Consider the following 26086-nt stretch of genomic DNA (forward strand, 5'->3'; position numbering starts at 1 on the left):
GGCTCAAAAATATGAAAATGTTGTCAATTAATACTAACCACTCCTCGCTTCGCTCGTCGTACCTAAATTTTTCTATATAAATAAATAACAACTAGTGAATACTTTATATACCAACAAAATACTAACCTCTAAAATACGGGCAGACGCCCATGGTTTTTTCACATTGTGCACAGAATCCGTTTGATTAACATAAAAAGAACGGAGCTGATGTTCAAAAGCTTCTTTTGCACTTCTATTTTTGAATTCAATCACTATTTTCGGTTTAAAGATCATTTTGTTGCGACGCCGACATTTTTCACGCGCAAAACACGGCCGCCATTGCATACGCAGCGCCACCAGTGGCCAAATAGGAAACTATTTTACGATGTGCCCGGTATAGAGCTAGGAATATCGACGAATGCGTTGCTCTAATCGATCTGCCGTATTATTTCTCAGGCACATGGTGATATGCCTGTCCAACGTTTAGGCATATCATGAAATGGCGGCGTTTCACGATATGCCTAGGAATTTTGTGATCTGGCGGATTTTGCGATCGGCCGCCGACATATATACTCCAATAATTATTCGTGATAGACTTTTATATTCTTTAAAAACTAACAAATGTTTATTAATGGTTTTTAAAGAAAATAAAAGTCGCATAATTATTGGAGTAGACACATAAACTTATATATTATTCTAGAAAACAGACCACTTTTTTAATTTTCATTACATTTTTATGGAATAATCGAAAAAAACTAACAAGAATGCAAGTTGCCAGCTCAGCAGGTATAAACGCTCTTTCCTCCGACAAGTCTGATCCAGCTTCTTCTAATTGTGTGCATATTTCTTGTATTCTCGTAAAAAGTTCTTTTAATTATGTTTTCTCGTTATACTTTAATTCACTTAACTGTCATCGTAAAAATAACTTGCTTCTAACTCCTTTTTCTTTAAATACTTCTTCAAAATTTTTAAACATTTTAAAAGCAGTGTCTTTCCTTACATATTCTAAGTGGCTGTCGGCTACCGTGGAAATTAAGATGGTCTGTGCCCGCGCTCCATCTTCGAGTTTGCTACAGTTTTCGAATATTTTTCTTCTTGAATTGCCTAGATGCACATGTTTTCCTTTAATACATTTTTAATACTAAATGACCAATTATTGAATCCATCTTCTTCGAATTGAACAATATTGTATTTGTTATAATTTTCTTTGCTCTCTGCCATTTTTTCTTGACTATGCAGCTTAGTCTACGCCCGTACGCCGACGAAGTGTATATTTTCCTTCACTTTTTACTCGCAGTAGGTACACATCTGGGCCCAAAACTATTATTATATTTTTATGAGGCGCAGGTTTTCCTCACATTAAAACATTATCATTGTAGTTATACTTCTTTTATTTTGTAGGGGCCCAACCAGTTGCTACGTCAGCTCATGTGCAAGTTCACTTGTACTTGAATATGAGCTGAAACGGCGTTTTACAATATAGAGGCTAGCCAGTCTGCTCCCACCTGCCGTCGCGGTTTACCGCATTCCGGTTTTGTAACTTGTGTATTGTGAAATCTAAATAACTGTAAACTTGAGGTGTTTTATTAAACTTTAATTGGTTAAAATATAATCTATAATTTATCGCCTGTTAGGAAGTCCCAACAATTTCTTCAAAAAGAGCATAGTGGTACAGACTTTTCCTTTTGACAGCTGCGCTACCACGAGCTTTGATTTAATGTGGTATACTACCCTTGGTTTTCATTTGGCATGAGAAAAAACGTTAGTGTTGTATTATTTCAACAAAATGGGATATGAAACATATGCCTGCACATGCAGCTTATTCAACTGGTGTGGCGTTCCTCGTAAATAAAAGATGAACATTATCAGGGGTTTTGTCGCCTCCTGAATGAAATAAACAAAGATGTCACGAAATAATTTAATTGACAAAAAAGACAAAGGGAAACACGTAGGCAACAGTTTATACCCTTATTTTAGATTCTAAGCTACGATTTCGGGTGCAAAATAGCACGCGCGCATGTCAATGGCAAGCAACAAGCGTGGACCACGGTGACAATGACAAGGCAAGTGATGCGCAGCAGTTCTCGCTTGGAGCTCGAAACCGTAGTGTGAGCGCGATGGACATAATAATATCGTCCGCTGTATTCCTCCCTGTAGCGGGACTGCCCGCGGGACGATCGCGTATAAGGTAATGTCCTGATCACACGTACCGAGTAGAGTGGCGAGAGAGTGTCCTCGACCGAGTGCTCGGTTCGTGTGTACTACTAACGCTCGGGCTCGGGCCAATAGCCCCCTCCTCCCCCGCCGCCCCGCCGTGGCCCACGACGTAATAACAATACTCCGCGAGTCACACTCGACTAATCAAAACGAATGGGGATGCCAGATGACCCAGATGGTTCAGGTTTGGCGGGATTCTCCCGAATTTTAGTATGTGCTCCCGACTGCCCCAAAGTCAAAAAAAATCATAAAACGTAAAACAATACAATACAATAGATGATTTTTTTGACTTTGTTGGCAGTCGGGAGCACATACTAAAATTCGGGAGAATCCCGCCAAACCTGAACCATCTGGGTCATCTGGCATCCCCATTCGTTTTGATTAGTCGAGTGTGACTCGCGGAGTATTGTTATTACGTCGTGGGCCACGGCGGGGCGGCGGAGGAGGAGGGGGCTATTGGCCCGAGCCCGAGCGTTAGTAGTACACACGAACCGAGCACTCGTCGAGGACACTCTCTCGCCACTCTACTCGGTACGTGTGATCAGGACATTACCTTATACGCGATCGTCCGCGGGGCAGTCCCGCTACAGGGAGGAATACAGGACGATATTATTATGTCCATCGGCTCACACTACGGTTTCGAGCTCCAAGCGAGAACTGCTGCGCATCACTTGCCTTGTCATTGTCACCGTGGTCCACGCTTGTTGCTTGCCATTGACATGCGCGCGTGCTATTTTGCACCCGAAATCGTAGCTTAGAATCTAAAATAGGGTAAAACTGTTGCCTACGTGTTTTCCTTTGTCTTTTGTGTCAATTAAATTATTTCGTGACATCTTTGTTTATTTCATTCAGGAGGCGACAAAACCCCTGATAATGTTCATTTTTATTTACGAGGAACGCCACACCAGTTGAATAAGCTGCATGTGCAGGCATATGTTTCCTATCCCATTTTGTTGAAATAATACAACACTAACGTTTTTTCTCATGCCAAATGAAAACCAAGGGTAGTATACCACATTAAATCAAAGCTCGTGGTAGCGCAGCTGTCAAAAGGAAAAGTCTGTACCACTATGCTCTTTTTGAAGAAATTGTTGGGACTCCCTAACAGGCGATAAATTATAGATTATATTTTAACCAATTAAAGTTTAATAAAACACCTCAAGTTTACAGTTATTTAGATTTCACAATACACAAGTTACAAAACCGGAATGCGGTAAACCGCGACGGCAGGTGGGAGCAGACTGGCTAGCCTCTAATATTGTAAAACGCCGTTTCAGCTCATATTCAAGTACAAGTGAACTTGCACATGAGCTGACGTAGCAACTGGTTGGGCCCCTACAAAATAAAAGAAGTATAACTACAATGATAATGTTTTAATGTGAGGAAAACCTGCGCCTCATAAAAATATAATAATAGTTTTGGGCCCAGATGTGTACTGCGAGTAAAAAGTGAAGGAAAATATACACTTCGTCGGCGTACGGGCGTAGACTAAGCTGCGTAGTCAAGAAAAAATGGCAGAGAGCAAAGAAAATTATACAAATACAATATTGTTCAATTCGAAGGAGATGGATTCAATAATTGGTCATTTAGTATTAAAAAATGTATTAAAGGAAAACATGTGCATCTAGGCAATTCAAGAAGAAAAATATTCGAAAACTGTAGCAAACTCGAAGATGGAGCGCGGGCACAGACCATCTTAATTTCCACGGTAGCCGACAGCCACTTAGAATATGTAAGGAAAGACACTGCTTTTAAAAATGTTTAAAAATTTGAAGAAGTATTTAAAGAAAAAGGAGTTAGAAGCAAGTTATTTTTACGATGACAGTTAAGTGAATTAAGTATAACGAGAAAACATAATTAAAAGAACTTTTTACGAGAATACAAGAAATATGCACACAATTAGAAGAAGCTGGATCAGACTTGTCGAGGAAAGAGCGTTTTATACCTGCTGAGCTGGCAACTTGCATTCTTGTTAGTTTTTTTCGATTATTCCATAAAAATGTAATGAAAATTAAAAAAGTGGTCTGTTTTCTAGAATAATATATAAGTTTATGTGTCTACTCCAATAATTATGCGTGATAGACTTTTATTTTCAGCTATTTGAAATTGCCTGTCTCCAAGAATGACAGTTTTTTGTATAATGTTCGCTTTTTTTGCTTATTCTCAAAATGTATGCAACCGCAAAATATCCGCCTTCTTATAACGTTGGCTTTCCAGAAAAGTCTTATTCCCAAAATGTCTCAATCATGGTCTTCAAATTTCATCTAAATCGGTTCAGCGGTTTAGCCGTGAAAGAGTAAACGACAGACAGACTGAGTTACTTTCACATTTATAAGCATTGATTTTAGTAAAAAACTGAACTACGCAAATCCCTTCGTTCGGGTACGAAACGGTCATTAATGTTATCTTGAATGCCAGTAATTTTATATTTGGTATAGTGTTTATGTTATCAAAGAGTAAGTAGGTATGCAAGGAATTAAACCTTTTACATTTAGAACATTGATTTGAAAATAAAGCAGACTATAGCCTATTTAAAAAAGTGAACATAACGGGAAAGCAGAAATTATGGTAATGCTAATATTATAGGAATGTAAAACATTATGAATAGACGACTTCCTGAGATTGTACACATTTTTATAGCAGACATTTTGAGAAAGCTGACAAAATAGAGGTACTAACATTGTGAAAACGCAGACGTTTTGAAAATTGTACATTTTAGGAAAACAGACATTCCAGGCCTGAGCCCTGGCAACTTGCATTCTTGTTAGTTTTTTCGATTATTCCATAAAAATGTAATGAAAATTAAAAAAGTGGTCTGTTTTCTAGAACTGTTAATTATAATATATAAGTTTATGTGTCTACTCCAATAATTATGCGACTTTTATTTTCTTTAAAAACCATTAATAAACATTTAGTTTTTTAAAGAATATAAGTCTATCACGAATAATTATTGGAGTATATATGTCGGCGGCCGATCGCAAAATCCGCCAGATCACGAAATTCCTAGGCATATCGTGAAACGCCGCCATTTCATGATATGCCTAAACGTTGGCCAGGCATATCACCATGTGCCTGAGAAATAATACGGCAGATCGATTAGAGCAACGCATTCGTCGATATTCCTAGCTCTATACCGGCACATCGTAAAATAGTTTCCTATTTGGCCACTGGTGGCGCTGCGTATGCAATGGCGGCCGTGACCAGCTGACCGGCCGTGTTTGTTTTGCGCGTGAAAAATGTCGGCGTCGCAACAAAATGATCTTTAAACCGAAAATAGTGATTGAATTCAAAATAGAAGTGCAAAAGAAGCTTTTGACATCAGCTCCGTTCTTTTTATGTTAATCAAACGGATTCTGTGCACATGTGAAAAAACCATGGGCGTCTGCCCGTATTTTAGAGGTTAACGTAGTGGCACCAATGACCGACAAGAACCAATAACCGACCACTTTATTTTTTGATACAATAAAATAAGAGTAGGAAACCGATTTCTTAATATGGCAACACTGTACCATAGATAGCACACTTTTGACTGGCTCCCATTGACATTTGAGCGAAATCCGCCATTTTGTTTGAAAATGGCGGTGTGACAACTGATTGCGGCTGGAGTACCGGTGAAAATAAGAACAATTCTTAGTGAAATCCTTAAGGAAGTGAGTACATTGTTTTGTTAATTATACTAATGTATTGTAATTTATTTGAATATTATGTTTTTCACGGGTTATTATAAGAACTATAGGAGTGATTTTTGCTATAACGAAAGTTTACCGTTATTTTGATATTAGTAAAATGTTGGTGTCGATCACTGGTTTTCACAAACTGACTTTTCCAATAATCGACAAGTGTCGATAATAATTTTTTGAAACATTTTTCATTTGACAAGCGAATATAGTTCTTCTTACTTTGCGTGTTTGGTAGATATTTGAAGTAAACTAATTAAAGTCGACCTACCAGTAATCGACAAGTGACGATTATTGGATAATATGTGTCGATGATTGGTTCTTACAGATGGCTCGAGAAAAAATTTACTCCCGATCAGTTAGAAAAAGCCGTAGAATCTGTAAAAAATGGCGAAAAGATTGCAGTTGCTGCAAAACGTTTCGGAGTACCTAGGATTACGCTCCATGATAAAATTTCGGGAAGAACAACAATGGGTTGCGCTATGGGACCGAGCACAGTTTTAACTAAAGAGGAAGAAGACATTTTGGAAAAGTGGATATTAGCGTTATCTGAAAGACATATTCCACTGACAAAAGATTCGCTACTAGACAGTGTGCAAAAAATAATAAATGATCAAAACATTCTCTAATGCAACAACCTAACAATGTCCCCAAGACTGATACTGTTACTAACCAACCTGTCTTAATACCGGAACTTACTTCACCCATCGGTTCAGCTGAAGTAACAGGAGATCCTCAAAGGCAACAACCTGATAATACCTCCACAGTTAATACATTACTCGATCAAGCACTTCCACCACCGAATCCTTCATCTTCATCCAGTTTCCCTGAAGTAATAGGAAATGACCTATCTCAACAACCTATCATTAGTACTATGGAACCGCAGTACACAATACCACAAAAGTCTTTGGAAAAGTTTTGGGAGTGATTGTTCCATCTCCTTTTAAGAGGAGTTTGTTTTGGCCGGAAAATTGGATGGATAGTAATAAGAAGAGAATGAAACGAGAGAAAATTCCATCAACAGTAACAAGTAAAGCTTAGAAAGAATATCACGAGAAAAAGGAAGCTGAGAAAAATAAAAAACAGCAAGAAAAAGACGAAAGAGCTAGACAGAGAATAGAAAAAAATAAATTAAAAGAACAGTTAACCAATGAAAAGAACAATAAAAGCAAGATTAAAAAAACTAAGAAAACTGTTCAAGAAGATTCGACTTCAGAAGAGTCAGATGTGGAGATGTCATACGCTGAAAGTGATATTAATTATAATTAAGAAGATGACGAAGAGAAAATAACAAAAACAAAGAATCAAATAGACTGTGATTCTATAGACTCGGATTTAGAGAATTTGTCTATAAGTAAAATTGCATCTTCAAAAGCAACTAAACCAAATAAAAACAGTTTTCGCTAGGAAATTTCGTAATAATTAAGTATGAAGGGGAGTATTTTCCTGGTAAGATAGAAAGCTTGAGAAAGAACGAGTACGAAATAAGTACAATGACATTGACTACTCGAAATTCTTTTAAATGGCCTAACCCGCCCGATTTAATTTTCTATAAGCTTAAGGAAATAATGGAAGGAACCTATATGTTTAAACAAGAGAGGGTTTTATAGAATTTAAGAAATGGATAAATATTTGCCAAATATGTATGGCTTTTAAAACAGATCTCATAACGACAATAGGTACCTAATTAGTTAATCTTTATAAAAAGATCTCTTATAATTAATAAAAAACTAACTAAATAATATTTACTACAAAAAGATCTCGTAGATATATGCGCAAAAGCTACTTACAAATGGAAAAAAGATCTCATTTACGTGTCAGTTGTGTTTTTGATTGAATTTACTACATGTTATAGACTGCAGAAATTATATTAGTACAAGGTAGTTACTTACTACTAGGTATGACTGATTGTTATAAGTTATTTTCATAAGTTATATTCATAATTATTACCGAACAGGTTAGGAAACATTGTTTTCAAATAGATATTTGATTGCGAACTTAAAGAGCGATTTTATTACTAATAAATATTTAATAATTAGTTAAGTAAGAATAACTTTACAGTAAATATTATTGTTGATTTTGCAATTTAAACTTTTTGACAATTGTTTGTTACTTATATTGATATTTTTTATTATAGTTACAAAAGTGTGTATATGTGTATTGTATGATTAATACACTTTAGAGAAATATGGACATTGTACTGGGCTAATAAATGAATACTTATTAAACAGTTAATTTTATTTTAATGACCCACTAAGGGGTTGGTGATTTGGCAGATACACATTATAGGTAATAGTCGATAACTGGGGACACCCAGTTATCGACTATTCCATTCGTAATAAGTCATCGACAGTACAGTTACCGACAGTAACTGGTAACTGTCGATGACTGGATGTTGATTACTGGAGATTAGGTGTCGACTATTGGAGATTTATACACTTTTCCTTTTTTGTGTTTTTTTTCTAGTCCGTGTATAGTTAATAAATATAATACATCCTATTCTTATCTCAAGAATATACCTTACCATACTCAATCGTTACTTTTGGTTTAAAGATGACTAAATTACATTTAATTTTATAATGAAGCCCACTACCTCCTTAAAGTGTCGATTAATGGTGCCACTACGTTAGTATTTTGTTGGTATAAAAGTATTCACTAGTTGTTTATTTATATAGAAAAATTTAGGTACGACGAGCGAAGCGAGGAGTGGTTAGTATTAATTGACAACATTTCATATTTTTGAGCCCTAAATTTTATTGGTTCAGTGTATTTGGTTTAAAAAGACAAATACGCTGATAGTTTATTTATTTCTCTAGGGTTCGTATTTAATTTGTTATTAATTTTTCAATATTTACTTATTCTAAAAGGGCGTAACTCCAATTCTACGCAAGAATAGCCTTATCACCTTTGTCTTACCATGATCGGAAGAAAAGTGATCGGATATTGACAATGACATCTGACTTTGCCATTGTCACTGGAGTATGTCTGTGGTGTGTTGTTTGTTTAAATTGTACTATTTGTTAAAAAGAAACGATTTTATCGACGAATTTGGCTGTGATAAGGGATACCGATACTGCATTATATAAATACGACACCTTGCATTTACACGGATACGACGAACGATTGGGACGATAAAAAACATTGACTATTTGGCGCCGAAAAAGGACTACCGATATGAGGATTCCCGACGGCTATAGTGCTGCAAACAGCACAAATCTACCAAATGTAGATCACTTTATGCTGATGCAGTACATGTGTAACAATGAATCATTCAATGCTGCTGAAATTCGTGGTGCTAAAATTTTGCACCCCCAATGAACCCTCGTTTTATCAGTGTTAGGCAAATAAAAACATCAAAACATGTGTAATAAATTCATTTATTTATTCCCTTTTTACTATTGGAGACTGTATATTTATTGCACCACAAGCAATAAGCACGGCATTATCTATATAGGCTGTACATTCATTGCTTTTTATTTTATATAATGTAATAATACAACCTAGCTTTGTAATATCCTTGTGTGCATGACATAAACAGTCTATAACTCAATATAACTTCTTGGGTATTCCAATATATTGGAAAGGCTTTTTTTTATAAGATTCAACATAAAACAATCTACCATTTAAAATTATAGGGTGTGTCGCAGAACTAGTCATAGTGGATTGTTCATAACTTGCTTCTGATTCAGACACTTCGGATGTACTACTACCCTTAACGGCAGGCAGAGATGCAACGCTTGCCTCATGGGCGTCTTTTGCTTTTGTTCTCATGGGTAAAATATTACATTGAATAGCACAGTCTCGCGTATCAGGACTTATTTGTGTAGATATTATAGCAGGTTTTGGTTTGCACATTACTGACTTGGCTTCAAAAAATGGTTCTATACGTTTTTCTTTTGATGCTCTTGATGGTTCTGGTTCATCTTCAAAAAAAGGTCTGTCACTTTTATTTTTTTGACACTTGATGAGCCTGGTTTATCTTGAGTTATAGTTTCTGTAGGTTTGGATATTTTTTTAAAACTGGCACAGTAGGCCTCAGTTTGGCATTACCTTTAGAAATGATCCATGACTCGTTATTTTTCATACTCCAACTGTAAATTCAAAAATACATAACTAAGACATAACTATATTATCTTTGTGCTGAAGAATAAGTGTATTTAATAAACAGGTAAAAGTGACAATGTCTTATCATGTCAATACGAAAACTTACATCAAGGTGGTCTTCACAGATGACTAGTGGTCTCTTTTTAAATTACTTCTTTCCTACTGCTCGACACCACTCCGCTTTATTTTTATACGGTACATGGAAGAAATGTTTGTCCGGTTTCTTCAAAAGTCATTGTTACAACTTGTTTATACTTGGTGTACTTAGGAGGAATATACACCTCTTCAATCCATGCGGGTTCTCCATAGTAGGCAATTTTATTTTACTTCGTTATGTTACAGTCGTTAACATCGATAGTAAACCATTATGTCAATGTCAAATTCAAATTTGTGACAGCAGAGATTATTTTTTTGTAACATAAGGCACAGGCTATCCGTTTATGTCGTAGAATGGGTAAAATCAGACCTTATTTTTATTTGTTTTTTAACTATTTTATTAAGCTATATATTTTTTTTATAAATATAGTATAGTGTTCAGGAGGCAATATGCTTTGAATCATATATTCATTTTGAAGTGTTTTTAAAATGAAATGTCAATTGTGATCACGACGCACGAGCCGAGCGAGCGAAGCGAGCGTGCCGCGGCAGCGGCCGGCGAAGTGTCAGAACCGATATGGCGGCGTTTTATATGCCTAGGAATTTCATGATCTGCCTAAACTGGCCAAATCATGAAATGGCGGCGCTTCATGATATTCCTAGGAATTTCATAATCTGCCTAAACGTCACGGCAAATCGCTAAACGGTGAGTTATGAACGATATGGCAGATGTCCCTTAGCCAATTCATGAAATGGCGGCATTTCACGATATGCCTAGGAATTTCGTGATCTGGCGGATTTTACGATTTTACATTAACTTACAGCTTTGGCCAAAAGTATTGAGCATATATATGTATACGAACCGAATGCAGTATCCGTTGTGCTAAATCGCAATCTTTGAATTCTCCTAATTTCCGTACCTAAATATAAAATTGTATCGAATACATTAAAGTCCCTTATTGGCCAAGATTGTTTCAAACAATCGGCCAACCGTATGTTTGACCAATCACTGACTGTTAATCATATTATACTTCTGATTAAATCTATAGCAGAAAAATATATAGATATTTGTTTTAAGCATTTCGCAACCATACAAAACGATAGGGCAACCAAACGACAACAACTAACCAAAACTGTTATTTTCGTAGGTAATTGAATTTGTAAATAAAATTATGTTCGTTTATAAAATTTGTCTATTATTTTGTGCTTCCTTGGAAAGTTTAAGTATGTAAGTACACATACAAATCAGTAAAAATGTTAACCCTTATTTTATTCATATTACACAACTTTTCGAAGCTAGAAGTGGGCAGCGTTCCACAACTCCTCACCCCGCAGTGTCATGCGATGTTTCATAGGGAAATCCTATTACCACATCTCCTCTTTGTTTTTGCTCTGTGTGTATAATAACCGCAAACCAATCACCAATTATGTAAACAATAATAATAATAATAAATGTGAGGGGGTAAAAATATACAATGCTCTACCTAAGAACATTCAAGAAGCCGACTCCCTAGCAATATTTAAGAAAAAACTCAAGTGTTACATTTTAAAAAGTACCCAAGATAAATAATTTTACCGCACAATCAGAACGCGCCCTTATCAAAGAGTAGTATAATATACGGGGAAAAGAGAGCCCTCTCTCGTCTCATTCATGCAGACGGTTTTGAAGCGCCGTCTGCATTTCCTAACTAGTACCATTGATGTATATATCCATCCATACGTATAGCTATTAATAGTCACAGGTATTCTTTTACTTTACTGGATTTACTTCCCAGCTCAAACCACATAAAAACTAAAAACAGGGCTGCAAAGAGAAGTGAGACCGCTTGATTTCAGTCTTCTTAAGTTTAAACCAGCCTCAATGTTCCGTTTGCAGCACTGTCTTTACTTTTTATGTGGTCTGAGCACTTGAGTTTCGATTGTAACGTAGCCATCTTGTCCTTGTTGAGCGCGAATAGACGCCTGGCCTGACATAGAGGGTTGCTACACAAAATATTTGTAACGACTGAGCGGATACAATTATGTGACTTTTATATTAGAAATTACAATACGATTGTCAATTTCGAAAATAAAGTTCATTTTTGCGGTAATTATCAACGACAAAATATTTTTTAATAAATAAAATTTTGTGATCTCAAGCTTTCAGTGACATCTATCTGAAACAAACGACAACAATCTGTTTTATTTTAGGTTAGATAAAGGAGATGGCGGGGCTATCGACATGAATTAGTACGGTATAGGCGACTGTCCCCCCCCTGGCCCTTATACTTAATTATCTTCGGCTCGTCAACTGATTCTCGAACCTGTTATGATTGTCGACTGGATGTCTTAGTTTAGAATACCTCAACTTGCTTTTGTATGCTCATTTGTGAATAGTTTAAGCAATTATTGTTACTTATTTCTCATTATAAGTGATTGTTATCTTTTGAGAAATAAATAAATTCTTAACATTAACATTAATACTTTAAAACTTACCTTTTTAAATCAATCTACTCCTGTTTTTTTCGCACAATTTGGCACGCGTCCGCACAGGACATTTCAAAATGGCGACTGAGGCCCCAATTTTGAAATTTCGAGGTCGTCTCGTTGGACAACCAGTTGTGAAGTTCGTCGAGATCGAATGGCGCGCAAATTTGAAAAAGATGCTCTGTTATACTTCTATTATTCAAGGAAATGCACGAAGTGGCCGATAAGGGGTATTGGCCGGCGAACCGGTAGTTTTAACCCAGTTACTTTTAGTGTTTTTTTGTATTAGTAGAACTAGAAAACCAACTTACAATAGGTACTTAAATGTACAGTATTTCTTTTACCCTATCCGTTTTAGACCTAAACCTATCAGATCACACTGAGAACAGCTCAATATCTTTATGAACAAAAGTCATGTTTTCAACTTACTTACTTACCTACTTCGTTTATACTGATTCAAAATAGGAAACTATTGTATAAATTGAGTTTAGATAAGATGAAAAATAAAAATAAAAATGTGTAAACAAAATAAAAATTATTTTAACTCAACAACTATAATTATTCGTCATATCCGCCATGACACACAGTTAGAAATGGACAGCTTCATACTAGTCATCACTCTCATACATACTGCAGCATTACATTGCTTATCTTTTGTTGTTCCTAAACCTTCAATTAATTTCCTGGCCTCCCCCTTTAGGGCTGAAGTCAAATACAGAACCTTATCTACATCATTGAGTCTTCGACTGTCCACTTGCGAAGAAAACTGGTCCCAGAGTTGATAATTCGGGTAGCTTTAGTTGAGGTAGTTTTCCAGTGACCAATAGGGCTCCGTCTCTCGATGTAGAAAGCTTAGCTCTTTTAATCTTGACTTGAAGTTCGTGTTAATGACGTTGTTAACACATAAATAATCCAACAATACACTAATAATTAGTGTACACATGACTCAAAACTCACACATTTGACAGTAACATCATCACTAAGTTGCTCATCGGCGAAAAGTCGGATTTATCGCTTGACCGATCCGTGTACGGATTAGCGGACTGGATGTTGTTATCGAATCTTTTTGCAAGCTTGATGTCCCAGATCTCTTTTTACAGCAGAAAACTAAACAATTCGGCATTTTTAGCACTGCAGCGTTCACTCGCGCGACTCGATTCGGTCTCTAAGACTACTTACAACATATAACATTTTAATTAGCTTCAATTTTACTCATTATTGAATACGCCGCTGTGGTATATTGTGACTTTTTATTTTATTTTATAATGAATGACCCGACGCGGTTGCCGCGTCCAATCTGCCGAGTTGGGGGCGACTGGATGGTCGACCGCGGCCGCCTTAGTCTTTGGTGCGCTGGAGTTTTTTTTCTTGATCGGGACGCTCTCCGTGACCGGACTATATTAATTCTACTACGATATATATTGTTTATTTTTATTACTGTGTGGCTATCCAAATGGTGTGAACGTGAAGATGGGTGACAGAAGTTACCCATCGCTTTTAATAAGTCGGAAGCCTCAACAATCCACACGGATTCCCGGTATTCATCAGCTACTCATCGCCACGCAGCAAGGGCAAGGAAGGCGCAGGACCTGAACTGCCTTCGGAGCTGTCGAATAAATACATCTGCTGGAGCACAACACACATACATGTATAGTTATTGTATTGTTGTTTGTGCTTAATATATTTATAGTATTAAGTCACTGTATTTAGCTATAAGATAAAAGGTTGTCGACCGGCGTTCCTTACCCCATTACTTTTCTTAACTCTAAGTAGGTACTGGTTGTTGTACCATTTCTTTTATTATTTGAGCGTAAGCTCGGGAATATACTTGTGTGGCTTATTCTTGGTCGGTTTATTTTGTCACGCCAGCGAGACAGCGTCACAATTTTTGCGCCCGAACAGGGACCTGAAGGAGGATACACGCTTAACTTGTATTCAATGATCAGATGCTCATTGAACATTAGCTCTCTTCTCTTTCTTTCTACTTTGTACTTTGGAAGTTTGGTGGTCGACAACCCCTTTATTATATTTCCACGTACGGACTGTTGACCTAAGATTAAGGTATTACTTCTGTCATGGAGGACAGACCTATCAATTATAACTTGTTGCATCAGGACGAGCTTGTGTATGAGGTACAAATTCGTGGTGATGAACCCGGTAAAAATTTTAACGATTTGAGGAAGCAGATACATGAGCTCGCCCGTGATGTACCTGCTGATGAAATTGAGGAATTTTCTGGTGATATATCCGCAGAATTAGACATCTTGAGTGGGAAAATCGCAGAGTTTGTTTCCCTATTTGCTGCGAAAACTTTAACTTTAAAGAAAATGAATCGTATTCAGGCCTCTTGTCACCATATTTACTACCGCCTGACGCGTGTCACCCCCGAACAAGAGGCAGACCTCAAAACTCATTTAGTACTTTCCGACCAGCTTAACCGATACCTAACTAAAATGGACTCAATGTTTAATACGTTTAAGAGCGGCTCTGTGACTCGCCCAGATAGTGAGCCTTATGGCCTAGAAGATGTCGTACGTGTGTTAGGAGATCGCAACCAGTCGATCAATTCCTTGAATCAAAAATTTAACGGGAAAACGTGTGTGCGGGCTTTTTTGCAGATGTTGGAAGAGCTGTGAGTATCCAGGATGACGCAATGACATACCTCCGTCACGCACAGATTGACAGACTGCGTGTTGCGACACTTCGTCTGTGGCCGGAGCGATTCGCATACATATTCCGCCGTTCAGTCGCCGTGTGCCACAGCGGGAGGGAGTACTCGTACACTTGTTTCGTTGCGACAAGGTGCGGTATGGGAATTCTCGGTGAACGGTACGTATCACTTTATTGATAATTTAACAATATATTTACTTGTAGTTGTAGTTGCTAGTTACTTAAGTGTGCTGGGAAAAATTTAGTTAAGGTTTTAGTCCTGATAAGTGCATCTGAATGAGAAATAGGTACTTATAAAAACTGACGAAATCCTACTAATATTTATAACAAACTAGCTGACCCGGTGAACTTCGTATCACTTACCTACCTCTTAATATAAGCCATATTCATTTAAACTTACACTATTTAACTTTTTATGTATTTCAGAGCCGGTAGCTTTATAAAGGCATCATCAGATAGTCTAAGTATCGGCTTTATAGTGGGCAAATAACGCACGACACATGTTCATAATTATTTTTCATGAGACATTATATTAGATTATAGACACTTATGTTGACAAATAAGGTACCAGCCAAATTTTTTTGTCTGTATCGATTACGCTGCATTACTAAACGTAATAGTAGAACTGGCAACACTGACTGTCAGTGTCACTGTCACCGAACTTTCCAAGAATATATAATTGATATTTCAAAACTATCATAGAAGTAATAGTTAACTTTTAACAATGCATTGTCCCTTTTGTAAAAAATGGATAGACCGGCAGAACAATAGTAGTACCTGTCCTAGTTGCACAAAAACATTGTTAAGATGCGACGAATGTTTCACAATAACCGCCGATACCTTCAAGTTTTGTATAAAGTTCGGTCACAATTTGAGCCGAATAATACGAATTAATAGGGCTAAGGAACAAAAAAATCGAGTGAAACAGCAACTGTTATTAAAACCAAAGTTCGTCTCAACAATGCCATCATCGTCACCTGTGTCATCATCTGAAGGAATAACATTTTCAGAACTTAATTTAACTGCCGAAGAACTAAAGGATTTGGATGAGATTGAAGAAAGTCAGGAGCACAACATCTGCAATATTCTGGTTCCTTCCGCCACACCATCAAGTCCTGGCGAGCCAAGTCAAGACATCATTAGCAAGCCGGGTCGCCTTTGCTGTTAGATTAATTGAGATGTTGCCGATTCAAGTGTCAATCGCGGAATTTTTAGAAAATATGGTTCGTACCGTATATAATGATTAATATCGTTTTTAATAAAAAAAAAATTGAATTGTATCAAATTGTGTTTTATTTCAGACATATATATGTATGTATTAGTGAAACGTATGAGTGGACTGTAATAAATAACTAAAAGCAAACAAAGAAATAATATGATGAAATTAAAATATACTCGATAACACAACCACACAACACAACGCAATAATGACAAGTAAGAGAAAAATATACAAAAAAAGAACTTTACAAAAAAATACAACAAAAAAGTATAAAACTCCAAGGAGTTTGCTACATTCCGGCCCCTTGTGCATGAATGCACAGAACTAGCCAGGATAGTCAAGGCTAGCAGAGCCTTAAGTGGCTACCCTGACCAGTTTTCTCGTAGGCCGACGTAGCAAGCCCCCCGCAGTAGCTACGTCCACCACTCTCACCACCCCGTCCTTGCCTGGGAAGAGTTTAGCGACGCGTCCACGCGGCCATGTTCCCCGTGGTAGATTTTCATCTACGATGATTACAATGTCTCCTATTTTAAGATTGACATTGCTGTTCTCACTAGTTGTCTGGCGGGGTTGCATGGTTGGGAGTACTTCTTTCACCCATCTTTCCCAGAAGTGATCTGCTAATCTCAGTGCTTTCCTCCATTCAGCTCTTCTGAGCAGATCCGTGTCATCCATGCCCCCTGGTACGCTTTGATTAGAGGATGATCCAATGAGAAAATGAAAGGGTGTGAGTGTTTCCTCTTCGTCACTTTCTATGGACACATGGCTTAACGGTCGTGAGTTGACTATGGCTTCCGCTTCGAGCAAAAGGGTTAAAAGGGTTTCTTCTTTAGGAGCACGTTCGTGTAATGTGGCATTCAGTGCCACCTTTACGCAGCGCACCAGCCTTTCCCAACAACCTCCAAAGAATGGAGAAGCTGCCGGTATAAAACTCCACTTTATTCCTCTATTGGCAGCAAAATCTTCAACTTCTGGTCGGTAAAAATCTCTCAAAATTCGGTTGGCACCAATGAAGCATGTACCATTATCTGAGTAGATAGTTTCTGGGGTACCTCTTCTGGCTATAAAACGACGTAAAGCCATAATGGCTGAATCGGCGGTAAGGTTGTGGACAAGCTCCAAATGAACGGCTCTGGCGGTCATGCACGTGAATAAGGCTACATATCGTTTTTCATGTCTTCTTCCAATAGTGACATTGATTGGCCCAAAGTAATCTAAGCCAGTGAATGTAAATGGTCGGCGATGGTGAGCAAGTCGTTGCTGTGGAAGGTCTCCAGTCATAGGGTTAATTGGTTTTGTTTTCCTTATGTGACAGAATAGGCATTGGCTAGACACGGATCGCACTACATTCCGCAGACGAAGAATCCAATATTTCTGCCGTATCTCGTTGATAACCATCTGATGGTTTGCGTGTCCTGCCCTCTTGTGGAAATTTACTACCAGTGAGCGGACGACGGGGTGGCAACCATCCAATAGTATGGGGGATCTGACATCGGTGCTAACGTTTTCAACAGCTCTAATCCTGCCGGCTAAGCGCAACAGCTTGTCTTCTCCCATCACGGGTGACAGTTTGGTGAGACGACTAGATTTTGGTATCAGCTGTGAATTCTCGATGCAGCGGATCTCCTCTGCAAAACATTCTGATTGGACACGTCGCAAAACTTGTTCTTCTGCAGCTCTCATTAGTTCGGCCGATAGGGGTAGAAGAGTGGTGGAGGTAGAGACGCTCGCATTACGGCGGTCACTAACAGCGTTGTTAGTGACAGGAGATCTAATGCGGTCCAAAGTTGATCGGAATTTGGCCGCGACCTGCAAAACACGTGCAGTAGCGCGAATTAGACGTAGCCAATCACTAAAATGAGTAGGATCTGCGGTGACTACTAGATGTACAGCTACAGGTTCAAAAGACTGTTTTCGTTCCTCTTCGATCGTAGCCTGACCAGCTGGCTCAATAGGCCAATCCTCAGGTGGATCGAAAAGAAACGAAGGGCCTATAAACCATCGGTGATTGCAATCTAAATTCAATCGTTTCATACGTGTGACATCATCTGCAACGTTTAAATCTGTTGGGACCCATCTCCAGTCATGTATACAAGAGTTTTCAGTAATTTCCCCGACGCGATGGGCCACAAAAGGCTTAAACGTTCGTGCATCACTTCGGAGCCAACTAAGAACAGTTATCGAATCCGTCCACAAAAAAGTGCGAACAGGTTTTTTGCGATGACTGTCCTTAATGGTAAGTGCGAGGCGAGAAGCGATCAAAGCAGCTTGAAGTTCCAAGCGCGGAATCGATGTTGGTTTCAAGGGAGAGACTCTTGCTTTGCTCGAAATGAGAGTGAGCTTGATGCTGCCATCGGAGTATATCAAACGCCAATAAGCAACGCAGGCATATGCAAGCTCACTTGCATCTGCAAAAACGTGTAACTCTCTTAAAGATGGCTCAGAGTTTTTTGCTTTAGAATACCAACGAGGAAATTTTAAGGAAGATACCGTCGACAGTTCTTGAAACCAATCAAACCACTTTGATGCTTCCGACTGAGGAAGTGCAGTGTCCCAATTTATATTTAATCTCCACGCTTGTTGAAATAGGATCCGACCTTTTACGACTATAGGTCCAAGTAAACCTAAAGGGTCATATACGCGCATGAGATGTGATAGCACTTTACGTTTAGTAAGAGGGCTGGGAATGGTTTCAGATAAACCAGTACGGAATCCTAAATTATCAGTGGTTGGGTTCCAAGCCATTCCTAGCGCTCGAACGCCGCTAGAGGCGTTGACAAGATCAGTTTCTAATGGTTGAGGGGCTCGCAAATCGATTGGTACGAGGCTCAATGCCGCAGGCTCATTAGAAATCCATCCTCGCATCTCAAAGCAGGCGGCACTGTGGACAGTAACAATATCGGATGCTAGCTGGGCTGCTTCGTCAACATTGTCAAGAGAGTCTATATAATCGTCCATATAATGGTTAAACAAAATGGCGTCTGCAGCTTTAGGATACGCTCGTTTATGTTCTAAAGCATTTTTATTTTTTATGTATTGTGCTATGAAAGGGCTGCAGCACGCGCCAAAAATGACAGCTGTCATCCTGAATTCCTTAAGTGGTTGCGTTTTTTCTGATCTCCACAGATATCGAAGAGCATCCCTGTCCTTCTCCCTTACTCGAATCTGAGGAAACATTTCTTTAATATCAGCGGTTATGCCGATACGTCCCTCTCGGAAAAATTATCACACGATAACCGAATGGGATCCAATTGTTATCGACCTAAAAATTCCTTTTAAGGAAAATTTAGTCATTAATGGATACCTCTGCAAGAAATACATGATGAACTTCAAGTGCGAAACTGGGTATACTGGGTTTGCTTTTAAGGGCTCCAATGATCCTTATCCCATATCAAAAGAAGAGTGTGTTGCCGCTATAAAAGAACATCAGTTAGGTGCAACTCCACCTCTCCCCAAATATCCTCTTTGCAAAGTTGGAACCACTAATGTTGAAGGAGTCAAAATCGTCGAGGTAGAAGGGTTTCCATTACCTTGGGATCCGTTCTCCATGGACATATTAAGTTCCTTATTCCATCGAGGGAAATGTTCGTCATCCTACTGTACAAGTGTACATCCAAATATGTATTGGATATCCGTGAGTTCATCTCCTCCTAACTGTACGGAATTGAGAAATGGCAACGGATATGTATTTCCCGATGAGCATAAATCTATTATTGGTGGTTCAATCGAAGGGGATCATTTCCCTGTCGTTTCGTTCAGTTCCGGCTGTAGAAGCCACTCCTATTGCCACACTGAGTCTGTCATCTTCGAGGGTGGATCTCTTCTACTTCTTACGGATTCGCTCCCCGAGACAATTAAAATGGAATTACTCAAGTTACCAGTATGCACCGAACGTCCGACAGTTAAGGAAGTGTCTGCTTACAGCATCCTCCAAGTTAAAAGATTCAAAGATTTGTCCAACCTACACTACACAAAATGCGAAGAAGTTCTGTCCCGATACAAAAGAACAAATGCTATTTCTTCATCAGAACTGGTTTACCTAACACCTTTCCGAGTGGGGCACGGGATAGGGTTCACCATGTCCAATGGTACAATAAATGAAACGACCATCCAGTACGAGAGAGTGACCAACATGACCGTCGACTGCATTTCATTATCCGAGTGCAAAGTAACCTTCACAAAACCATCCGGCTCGAAGGACCAAAATGAAACGTATGAGTGGACTGTAATAAATAACTAAAAGCAAACAAAGAAATAATATGATGAAATTAAAATATACTCGATAACACAACCACACAACACAGCGCAATAATGACAAGTAAGAGAAAAATATACAAAAAAAGAACTTTACAAAAAAATACAACAAAAAAAGTATAAAACTCCAAGGAGTTTGCTACAATTAGTAACAACATATATACCCAAATGCACGACACATACTCAGTAATTTATAAATTTATGTGTATATGTATGTGTTTTATTTAAATTTTCTAAAGAAATCTTGCAAATTAATACAATATTTTTGTCTACATTAAATACACCACAGTTATCATCATCATCATATCGGCCAAAAGACGTCCACGCTGTACATAGTAGCTGGTTATACAGTTAATTAATTTAAAGCTTTCTGATAGACTATATTTTTTGTCTTTTTTTGCGGTGCGTAAATGTATAAAGATGATGGTTTTCCGACGCGCGAACACGCAACGTATAATTGACCATGCGCGAAACAGGGAAACTCCAAGTTGATTCCGCAAATTTGCAACGACTGGCCTTGCGATTTATTGATGGTCATCGCAAAAGCCAGACGCACGGGAAATTGTAAACGCTTAAAATCGAATGGCAAATCCGTTGGAATCATCGGTATACGCGGGATCAAGACATCCTCTCCTTTGTATTTGCCCTTGATGATCTTGGCTTCGATGACGTTGTTCATTAGCTTCTTCACAGCCAGTCTCGTCCCATTGCAAAGTCGCGGTTGATTTATATTACGCAGCATGATGACAACAGATCCAACTTTTAATTGCAAATTATGTGGTGGTAGTCCAGGCAATTCCAATGAATTTAAAAATTCTGTGGGATAGTTGACTACGTCATCCTGGTTTGTAGCTGTGTCAACTGATTTGTAAGTAAACAACTCTCCTGGAAGGAAATTCTGAATGGTTGCATTGAGATCATCGACATCTTTGTTTTTTGCCGCCAATATTGCTCGTTCACTCAGCCAATTATGGTTATTATATAGTTGTTTTATGTCCGGAAAAACACGCTGAATAAGCTCCTCTTTTGAGTCTGTGAAGTGACAGAAATCTGTGGGAAATGTTATTAATCCGGTCGAGGTGTCGACTGTGACCTTGCCATTTCCAATATCTAGCAACTGCTTCGAAAACACAATCGCAGTTTGATCTTGTTGCAAAAGCACTCGCATGTTAGTTGTTAATTGGAGTGTCTTTACGTGCCGCCACAAATAAGATGACTTTAGGCATGCGTTTAGTTCGTCAGCAACAGTTGATCGAGGAATAACTGGAAGAGTCTGACGAAAATCACCTGACAACAGAATCATGGCTCCACCAAAAATGTTTTGGTTGTCACGTAAATCTTTTAACGTCCTGTCCAGTGCCTCCAGCGACCTCTTGTGGGCCATTGTGCATTCGTCCCAAATTATCAATTTGCATATCTGGAGAATCTTTGCCATTGCGCTATTTTTGGCGATGTTGCATACTGGTGTTTCGTTGATTTGCATGTTTAGTGGTAATTTTAAGGCCGAATGTGCAGTTCGTCCACCTTCTAACAAAGTTGCAGCTATTCCAGAAGAAGCCAATGCTAGGGCTACCTCATTTTGCGATCGGATTTTTGCCAATAGCAATGAAATTAGGAACGTTTTTCCAGTACCCCCGGGAGCATCAAGAAAGTAAATCCCTCCAGATCCACTGTTAACAGCTTGTATCAAACTATCGTACGTAATCCTTTGTTGTTCATTCAATTGGGGAACAGTTGTGCGAACTGTTTCGGTCAATGCTTCAGTATCGTACTGTTGTTCTCTTCGTAACTCATGGTTAAATGCATCTTGCATAGAACGATTGGGTGCTGTCAGGCCCAAACACGACAATACTTTATTTGCCATCATTAAACACATATCTTCTATCATGATCAATGTCTCATTGTAAATTTCCGCAGTAATTTGTAGTGTAGGATTCAAAGTTTGACAACGCACACGATGCAACACATCCTCAGACATGTCATCCCTATATTTCATCCACAAATCTTCCGGATTCGACGGGAAACATGTCGATATTATAATCGCAAACAATGTTCGAATTTGATGCGGCGATGTAGATATGATGGAATCCTTGAGCGTATTATCCCAATGCGAATCGTCCTCGAGCAACTGTAATAGTTGACACGCCTCACGGTAAGTCGCACACAGATGTCCATCAACTGTTCTCAATTGTTGAAACGATGTCGGACCACGAACATTCACCAATAACAATCTAAGATAATAACATTCATCGTTATTTGGATGTACTGTATATATACGGCCTATAGCATCTGTGACAAATACATTTGGATGTCCTTCAAGTGGTGTTCCTTGTTTACGACGCTGAAACGACTTTGATGATGCGTTCCATGTGTAATAGCGTGGCATATCAGCATACAGCAAAGTGCGAGCGAAATCATCAGTTTGACAAATTGAGAAGAAGCTTGTTAATGTGGTCGAAGGTGGACGTGCCGCTCTATCCACAGCGTTCCTGGGGTTGAAATACACTCGTTGTCCATTTTCTAGATGAACTGCCAAATGGACTACTGTAGGGTGTCTTTCGTGAATCGCAAATGAAAATATGCGCCAAATAGCTTCGTTGCTGCTTACATAACGACCCATCTGATACTGAGACACTTCGTCATTTGTATTTGTTACAGCAAAAACGGCCATGTCGCTACCTTTGTTAACATATTTACATATGTACTTTATCGATTTGACAGAGTTACAAAATTCCACATTGATGTGAGCTTCAAAAGTTTTGGACAATATAGGCGAGTACGGCACAATCCAACGATTGTCTACATGAAAGTCTTGTCCCTTTATCTTCACAACTACAGATCGCCCACCGTCCGCAACTGATCTCCGACGATACAATGGGTAACCGTCATTTCCCGTGATGGTTTCAGCAATCAAGTCTCTCGGGTATCGCTTGGAACACTTGCCGTCGACCATACAGGGTGAGTTGTTGTTGAAAACTCCGCATGGTCCATGTATCATGTGTTTAGTTACTACTGCATGCAATTTTGGATCAACTGTTTCATCGGGAATCTCGGCTGAAATGATGGAATCAATTTCTTCTGGCCTTATTTTGTCAACTAACCAGACTAATATGTGCGCATGTGGCAGACCACGCTTTTGCCACTCAACAGAGTACATCCAACAACGTACTTGGCCATACACACGATGCTTTATAATGAAATTCATTAAAGATTTTAATTTTTGCTTAAAAACTCTGGCAGTTATGTCATGCCTATCAAGTGGTGTTTGGCCGTGTAGCAATTCTTTCTTAATTTCTATCCATTGTGGGTTACAGGTGAATGTAATAAATAGGTCTGGGCGGCCATATTTTCTAACATACGACATCGCATCTTGCGCGTACTCGTGCATGTGGCGCGGGCTTCCAATGTAAGTGGCCGGCAAAATTGTCATTTTTCCTACATTGTTTGCATTGCCATCGGCATTAATAGCATCGCGAAGATGAATGTACTCTTCAGATCGAAGCTGCTGTTGGTTTAGACGGATGTACGTCAATCGTTCAGTCTCAATTTTGACATACATGTCAACTGCAAACTGATGAAAAAGCCGTTGACACATCAAAATGTGATTTACTTCACCTTCACGGATCATAAGTCTGTATGAATAAAAATTCATAGCACTGACTTTTTTGTTGGTTTCAGCACCTGGAATCACAAATGATAAACAATGACATAGATATATTGAATTTTAAAAATATTATTTCATTTCGTTTAATCTAACTACCTGTTGTTGGATTAACCATTTTGATATTAAAATGGTATCCGTCTTCTCCCTTCCAGAATATTAATGGGTATTGTAAAGCATCATAAGCTCTATGCGTTTCAGACACACGCTTCAATTCATTGTTCCGACGATGAAGCACAATATCTCTTGATTGCAAATTTTCTCCAACAACGACAATAGCCACTTCATCTATTGTTGGTGAATTAAACCTCCTTGCATGCTCACCAACAGGTGTTTTGTCGGCTCTTATTACAATATTATGGCTGTCTGATGGCATCCGATCCAGTGCCATTTTGAACACTTTCACTAAATCATTGTTCTGATGAAGAAACGTTTGCAGTTGTTGGACAATGGTTCGCTTCACTGTTGGATTATGAGCACAACGCCTATCAACTTCCGCATCTTGATTGCCCATAAAATAAATTTGCAAGAATTGATGATCCGCATCTGGCACTGGCAGCAGTGCCCCCAGTAGGTGATGAATTTGTCCTTGTATCTGCAATTGTTTATGATCTTGTTAAATTATTTGTGATACATATAAAAATTAGAATTTTATAAAAAAAAACAATTATGGTATACTACCTTGAAAGTAGGCATGAAACTGTTCTGTACAATATGCGTTGCGCCAAACGACGTCATTTGGAAGCAATTGTTATATTTTTGGATGTTGGCCAAGAAGTGTTTAGAGTCATTTTGCATCCCAAAAACTAATGAGTGTAATGGATCAGGTGGTGGGACCAATTGTGGCAATTTTACTTTACCACCAGCACAACATAATCCTGCAGATTCACCGCTGTATTTTAAAGCTTTACAATGTTGACAAATGATTGACATTTCCCCAATTTTTACAGATTTGTCGCCACTATAATTTATTTCGGGATCGTAGGAGAATGCTCCTCGTTCCAGGTTCACAGGAGCATTGCGTCTGCGGAATCTATCAATTTCATTTTCCCGTGCTCGCTGCTGTTGTGATCGATGTGCCCGAACTCGTGCCATTCTATGCCTATCCACTTCATTGTTATTCACGCTAGAACGCAAATCTGCCATACCAATACGACTGTTATCATTATCAGTCTCTCGCTGGTCATCAGTGCGATTAGCGCGCGAGGAAGCTCGTCGCACATTTGATCGACTTCGACGACCTATATTTGGTCGTTTTCTCCTCGGCATTGTAAACAGAATCAGATAAATAATGTTTTCGTGCACTAATAATGGTAATTATAATGGTGACAGAATGACAAATCAAGTTTTGAAACTTTTTTTTCAGGCGTTATAGGGTATACAGATTATGTTATTTTACCCCAATTTGTCAGTACAACATGTCGAAGTCTGAATTGGGTGTATCATACAGATGTAACAATCCGACCAAATGTGCATGCAATGATAAAGAGTTGCTGATTTTATTTTTAGTGAAGTACCCAATTCAGATGGTATAAAGCGAACTTTACTGTTTCAAAGTATATTTCTGAACGCACCCAACACAACAACCAAGTGTCATTATAGTGTCATTATTTTACATGTTTTAAATCTAAATACGCGTTAATCCTACTATTATGGATATATGTTGTCGATTCCAAACCCTTATTAAATATGGCAATCGAAATCGTTATCATGGACTTATTCATGGTAATATATATTTTTTCC

General features: G+C 38.4%; 3 protein-coding genes across 4 annotated transcripts in view; 1 reads left to right on the forward strand and 2 right to left on the reverse strand.

Moving 5' to 3' along the window:
* Positions 1-26086, forward strand: part of LOC141431356 (uncharacterized protein CG3556) — a 306784-nt gene that overhangs the window by 64404 nt on the left and 216294 nt on the right. The gene's annotated exons all lie outside the window — the stretch shown is intronic.
* On the reverse strand, positions 16783-19512 carry LOC141431510 (uncharacterized). The gene is made up of 2 exons (XM_074092697.1): positions 18919-19512; positions 16783-18237 (listed from the first exon to the last, which is right to left on the reverse strand). Exons 1-2 carry the CDS (start codon positions 19510-19512, stop codon positions 16783-16785), a joined length of 2049 nt encoding a protein of 682 aa, XP_073948798.1.
* On the reverse strand, positions 21038-25081 carry LOC141431511 (uncharacterized). Its single transcript, XM_074092698.1, has 5 exons — positions 25025-25081; positions 24443-24938; positions 23995-24363; positions 23566-23736; positions 21038-22509 (listed from the first exon to the last, which is right to left on the reverse strand). The coding sequence occupies exons 1-5, from the start codon at positions 25079-25081 to the stop codon at positions 21038-21040; spliced, it is 2565 nt and encodes an 854-aa protein (XP_073948799.1).

This window comes from Choristoneura fumiferana, chromosome 9 (genome assembly GCF_025370935.1).
Source record: "Choristoneura fumiferana chromosome 9, NRCan_CFum_1, whole genome shotgun sequence".
NCBI lineage: Eukaryota > Metazoa > Arthropoda > Insecta > Lepidoptera > Tortricidae > Choristoneura > Choristoneura fumiferana.

Excerpts from the sequence above, each read along its gene's own strand:
- LOC141431510 (XM_074092697.1), bottom strand. The coding sequence starts at position 19,512 with ATGACAGCTGTCATTTTTGGCGCGTGCTGCAGCCCTTTCATAGCACAA. Across the intron at positions 18,238-18,918 it reads GGTTTCAAGAACTGTCGACG|GTCGCGGCCAAATTCCGATC; the intron begins GTATCTTCCTTA and ends CGTGTTTTGCAG.
- LOC141431511 (XM_074092698.1), bottom strand. The coding sequence starts at position 25,081 with ATGACGTCGTTTGGCGCAACGCATATTGTACAGAACAGTTTCATGCCT. Across the intron at positions 24,364-24,442 it reads AATGGTTAATCCAACAACAG|GTGCTGAAACCAACAAAAAA; the intron begins GTAGTTAGATTA and ends TTGTGATTCCAG. Across the intron at positions 22,510-23,565 it reads AACCATCACGGGAAATGACG|CACCCAATCGTTCTATGCAA; the intron begins GTTACCCATTGT and ends TGGGCCTGACAG.